Source organism: Amphibalanus amphitrite, unplaced genomic scaffold (assembly GCF_019059575.1).
Source record: "Amphibalanus amphitrite isolate SeventyFive unplaced genomic scaffold, NRLGWU_Aamphi_draft 000223F_arrow, whole genome shotgun sequence".
NCBI lineage: Eukaryota > Metazoa > Arthropoda > Thecostraca > Balanomorpha > Balanidae > Amphibalanus > Amphibalanus amphitrite.
In genome coordinates, this window is record NW_024881718.1 from 497,243 (window position 1) to 503,242 (window position 6,000).

Here is a 6,000-nt window from a genome sequence, read left to right on the forward strand (position 1 = left end):
CACAAGATAGGATATCGATGACCTTGATATTCGACCTGTGACGTCACAGGGGTGTCAAACAAGGTCAAATCAGTCCAATTTATAATGACGAGAAGTCGGTCATAAAAATGAAATCTAAGTTTCCAAAATGAGTCTGGATATGATGTATATGATAGATCTGGCACGTGGATGTCACCTGAGTGAATGATGACCTGTGACGTCACAACAGAGGTCAGCCTCGATCAATCAGCATGAGGTCAAATCTGAGAACATTACTCAGAAAGGTCTGTAAAAGGGCTATCGAATGCGCTTTCCGCGGCGCTGTAGCTCTATTGGTTCCCGAGTTGGCCATTGGCAGTTTCCAAAATTGTTGAAATGGACTACATCTGACCTTTGATGGCCTCTGGCGACCTGACCTTTGACCTGACCCAAAAAATGACTTAGTGTTTTCGTCCTTATTTTTGACGCTCTTTCGAATACCGCTTACCGCGTGTCGCTACGTGGCCCAGGAGCCGAGTTAGACGGGGGTTTCCAGACACTCCCCCCCCCCCGGCCCGGCGCCGAAGTCGCGAAGCACCGGCCCGGCGCGGGTTAACCTGTCAGCCATGCTGTTTTCGAGCTGTATGGGGTTGTACAGTTGCACAAGTGCGGCTGTTTTATCATAACTATATAGTCTTCTGTCTTTCGGGATGCAACTGATGACTTGCTGGTGGTGGTGCGGCAACTCACCAGAAAGGTGTTGGCCGGTCTCCGAGAGCCGCTCAGGGCTCACTGGTCGGCTGCCCTCACTGGTCGCCGTCACTGGTCGGCTGTACGTCTCCAGACAATGGAAGACCAGACTACCCATCACCAGGTACAGCACAAAGACCACCGACACAACCAGCGTCCTGTGCGGACGGCCAGACAGGGCCGGTACGGCTCCGCTGGGCGGCGGCACTTCCATCGGAACAAGCACGGCACGGCACGGCACGGCACGGCACGGCGCGGCTCGCCGTCTCGACTGTCCGATTTCGGAACCGAAGTGAGAGCCGCGGGCGGCACCCCAGCGCGTGGTGACGTCACGGTTGTCAGGTGTCTCCGATACCGTGAGTAGTTAGTTTAGTACGTTGTTGAGCCACTCGCGCGCGCGATACGCGGTGCTGACCACTGATCTGTCAGTCAGGGCTGCGAAGGCGAAGTCGGAGTCGGGGTCAGTCGGAGTCGGGGTCAGTCGGAGTCGAACGTTCTGAGTGGAGTCGGAATTGGAGTGGGTGTCTATTTTGAAAGCCAGAGTTAGAGTCGGAGTCAGAGTCACTGAAAATCTGTCGACTCCGCAGACCTGGCGCTGCGGACTCAGAGTCGGTCGGAGTCTCGGCGTCAACAGTCAGCTGTCCGGAGTGGGAGTCTGAGTTTGAGCCGGAGTCTGAGCCGGATTCGGAGTCGTCAGAAGTCACCGCCACCGCAGCTCCGATTTCAACTTAAGAAAATTCAGAAACTGATGCCAACCGACAGGAAGAATATCAAAATTGATTTTTTTTAATGAGAAAACAATAACTTTATAGTGACTGTCCCTTCTCAACCCTTGACCGTATTGGCCTTTTTACAGCGTCTCAAGCACAGGGGGTAAGTACAGGGTGGACCAAAGAGGATAGAAACATTTCAAACTCGTATAAAACATGCAATATTGCATGCAGGTGACTGAAAATGATACCAGAGTACATTTTGTGGAAATTCATAATGATATCATGCTCAGCTGCTTTCTCTCGTTTTCAGTCTCTCACCTCACAGCAAATGTTCAAGGAAATCACCTTTGCGAGACAGGCACAGATCGGCCCGCCTGGCGGCTGACGCGATAGCCCGACGACACATGTCCTCTGGTATGATTCGCACAGCCTTGATGATCGCTCTCTTCAGGCCACAGAAGCTTGCTGGACCTTCTTTGTAGACCTGGCCCTTGAGATGACGCTACAGGAAAAAAATCCATAGGGGTCAAGTCAAGTGATCAGACGGGCCAGTTCCGACTGGCACCGCGGGATATCAGCCGGTCACCAGAGTGGTTCTCGATCCACTTGAACATTGTTTTGCTATGTGAGGAGACGCACCGCCTTGCTGGAGCCACATGAGGTGCAAGATACTGCCATACGTCGCTTGGTCTCACTTCAAGAACTTCTTCACCGTCGCTTGGTAGGTCAGCCACGTCGCTCCCACCCTCGAACCGAAGTGGAACTGGCCTGTCTGCTCAACCGACCTGGCCCTATGGATTTTTTTTCTAAATAATAAATAATTTTCACTAACCAAATAATGAACAGATAGTCACAAATCACAATATAAAAAACTACAGATTCGGCCATGTTCCTAACTGAGGAAGTGAGATCAACATCTGCTTTTTCCCATCCGCCATGGCTTGCTGCTGGCTCGTGAGTAAGATACGAATCATGTAAAAATATGTGTTATTAACCCACTTGTCCTGAGAAGTCACCACATAATATGCATAAAAACGATATAATATCCTCCTCCATCTCAAACGCGCGAACGAACTCAAGGTTTTCGAAAGAGATGCGCCATAACACAGTTTTTAACCACCTGATTAAACACTGCAAAAAAGGTTTAGGACTGCAAACTACTGCCTCGTGAATTATTTTATTGATAAAAATCATCCAACACGCTATTAAATTCCAATGAAATCAACACTGAGTGTTATTCACTACAAGAAAATTCATTTCTTTTGATTAATTCAACCAAAAGTGCATATGAATAAATATAACGTCATCAGCTTACATCCTTTCATTAGGGGAGAGAGGATCTTAAAAGTCAATCCTTGGTTGCCTGATCATATTGCGCCACTTTGGCCACTTTGTATTCATTTCGTCCGCATGTTGTGTTTTCTTGTAAAGATAAGACAAAATGCCAGTTTAATTCATTTTCATTTCATTTTCGGACCAAAGTTAGGCTTAGGGCTACCTAACACACTGTAAACCAAATTGACAAGTCTTGTGTAATATAACCAATCATCTCTTGGTATGTTTACCAACTGATACTTTTTAAACAAGCCGTTGTCTGGTGCATTGCTTGTCAGGTGACAACTACGAGTCAATAGTTACTATGCACACCAACTTCTCAGTATCCAGACCAACTCTACATTTGTTTCAACGTTTGTTTCTTAACCAGTTTTGGAAACTTGTTGCCGCATGGTTATTTAACCGGCGCCTAACTTGTACTGGTCAGCTGGTCAGCATACACATGGTCAGCTGCGCCCATGACGTCAGACTTGGCGGACCAATCAGCGGTCGCCGCCAGCCGTTAGCGGGCCCCGGCGCGGCGGTTTCGAACCAGCAGTTGTCGCGCGGCCGCCGTGCAGCCTGGAGCAGCGACGAGGGCTGTTCCAGCATTTGTGCAGTAAAAAGTGAAATCTGTGAACTGTGGTGTTCGTGCTGTGAGTGAGGCCCCCTCTGGCCTGCGGGACGCACTAATCGTGCCTATACCAGCGGTCGAGACGCCTCCCTTCCCCTGCGCGCGCAATGTAAGTGGACCAGACCTGTGCATGCACATGTGAGCAGATGTTTTCCGGTCGGTGTTTTTTACATATAAATACATTTATTTGCCTTTAATTCAACTCTTTGTATTTTCAACTCAACTGATGGACATATGGCTGTAAAAGCTAATCTGGTTGGCGATCATGATTTATTCGAATTATCTGCGTGATCGTGCAACTGCCATGATTGTTATGCTTAATGTTCAGGAAATATTCGTCATACGGGCATGTTATACTTCTGGCTTGATGCGGTGGTATACCTACTGGGTATACCTACCTCATGCATTTACCACATTCATTCGGAAATATGCACTCGGAATTGTCTCCAGTCAATAGTATTAATTACGTGACCGTAATAAATACTAATGATTCCAGAAACTTCCGAATGGATGTGGTGTATGCATTCATTGATTATATAACCCATCAGTATGTATTTCGTTTCTTGTCAGCGCAAGCCTTTGAGCATGAGCAATAACTGATGCCAGTCATGGTTTTGTGCACCACTTCCAGACAAAAAATAACCTGTCCGTATAGAAAATATTTCCTGAATCAGTATCGTGGCAGTTGAAAACGAACGCGAAACGTAAGTTCTTAAAGGTAGACTGCCACCTTTTTTCCACAAAACGGTTTTCACTAGAGCTGAGCCACCTATGTCCCAGACTGAAGTCGGTTTTCCGAAATTCGAACCCGTTTGCGAGAAATCGGAGACCAAAGTTCAGTTTGATGCCATTTTTTTAGTCCAAGAAAACCGACATCTCTACTGTTTATCGATAACTTTGAAACATGAATTTTCTTATCTTTTGGTAAATATATGTCAAAACTTTGATTGTTTCGAGATCAGAGAAGAATTTTGGAGAGTCAAAATAAAAGTTAAACTTATATATTCAGTAGTTCATTTTTTCCAAAAAAGTGTGGGAAATGGGGTTTAACATGGGCCAGACCCATTCCAAATGAGCCATGATTTTTAAATGTTTTACGAACTTAAATGCAAAATAAATTAAACATGGCCAATTTCTTATGAAATCATATATTAGTAAATCATAACATACCTTACTTTTTCAAATAAAATGTAATAATCTTATGACCTTGAAGTCTAGTGATGTGTAAACATTGTCGCTAGACATTAACCGATTGATAATTGTATGATAATCGACAATTTTTTTTTCGCGATTCACGTGATGATACTTTGTCAGGTGAATTCTAAAATTTTGTTTTGTCCAGGGAATAAATCATAGGCCGATCTGAGAAAACTTTTTGAAGGTGGCAGTCTTCCTTTAAGGTTATCAAGTATCAAGGCAAACAAAGCGATTGTAAGGAAGAGCAAGTTCGAACAGAGTGTTAGTACACTTACTTGTTGACAATTTGTAAGCTAGCAATGCCCAGTCAAAGGCTAGGCTAGTTCATCAACAAACCAGGGATTGGTGAACCGACAAGGAAACGACTATGCCTATCCAGAAGTTGGTAGGTTCACAAGGCCCAGACTAGTACTCAACAAGGTGACGCCATGCGAATTGGAACCAAACTTGTAGACAAACTGTTAGTTTGTTGGCCAACAAGCCTGGGGTTGGTGAATCGACAAGGTATCGACAAGGTGACGCCTATGCGAATTGGAACCAAACTTGTAGACAAACTGTTAGTTTGGTGGCCAACAAGCCTGGGGTTGGTGAATCGACAAGGTATCGACAAGGTGACGCCTATGCGAACTGGAACCAAACTTGTAACAAGGAGCCAACTTGTAGATTTAGTTTACAGTGCACCTGCCTTTTCAGCTGGATTTTCAGTGTCAAATGCTTTGTAGAGTATCCCAGACCAAGGCCCTAAAACATAAGGTTGGATGAAGTTTTCTACCAAAAATGTACTAGAATAGCGCACGAGTCAAAGTTATTTCCGTTGTTTCTTCACAAATATGTTGCAAACAACCTTTTTCTCTAATAAATCATTATTTCGAAGTTAAGCAACCAGTTGCTATAAATTCGATAAGCAAACACTTATTTTCTATATAAAAGCCTAGCTGATATAATCCAACTCTAGTTGAATAATCAAGCAGCTACTAAATTTTCCAGATGTGACACATATTGCGCACTTCAGACAAATGCGTTGCTAGGGCGCTGCTAAGGACTCTTTCGCATGTTTTGCTGCCTGGTTTTTGTTATGAAGTGAGGGAAGTGAGATGGACAGGCTTTTTGATTTTTTTCATGTCTTCTAGGACCGTCTCAATTACTAAACGTGACATACTTTTCTTGCTTTTTTATCCGAGGCTTTTTCAATAATTGGTAGATTCTAGAGTGGAAATAAAAGGGCGAGCAGGCCGCAGGGGTATATGCAGGTCGACTGATAGTGAAATAAAAGGTAGAAGTGTCTGTTCCATTAGAAATTTAATGTGATGTGATGGAACATGACATGAAGCAGCAGGATCAGACGCAAGAACCACCAATTAAGAACCCAGAACCAGCAAGCGCCATGCAATCAAGAGCAGCCATGGTAACGTTTGATTAGCTTTCAGAACACCT

At 44.9% G+C, this 6,000-nt stretch overlaps 1 protein-coding gene across 1 annotated transcript in view; it reads right to left on the bottom strand.

The window, feature by feature from the left end:
* LOC122385563 (potassium channel subfamily K member 16-like) overlaps positions 1–975 on the bottom strand; it is a 159,440-nt gene extending 158,465 nt beyond the window's left edge. The window contains exon 1 of the mRNA XM_043373914.1: positions 709–975. Within this exon, the coding sequence (XP_043229849.1) occupies positions 709–922 (214 nt within the window). The 5' untranslated portion in view covers positions 923–975. The remainder of the gene's footprint in view (positions 1–708) is intronic.
* Positions 976–6,000: the final 5,025 nt, after the last annotated feature.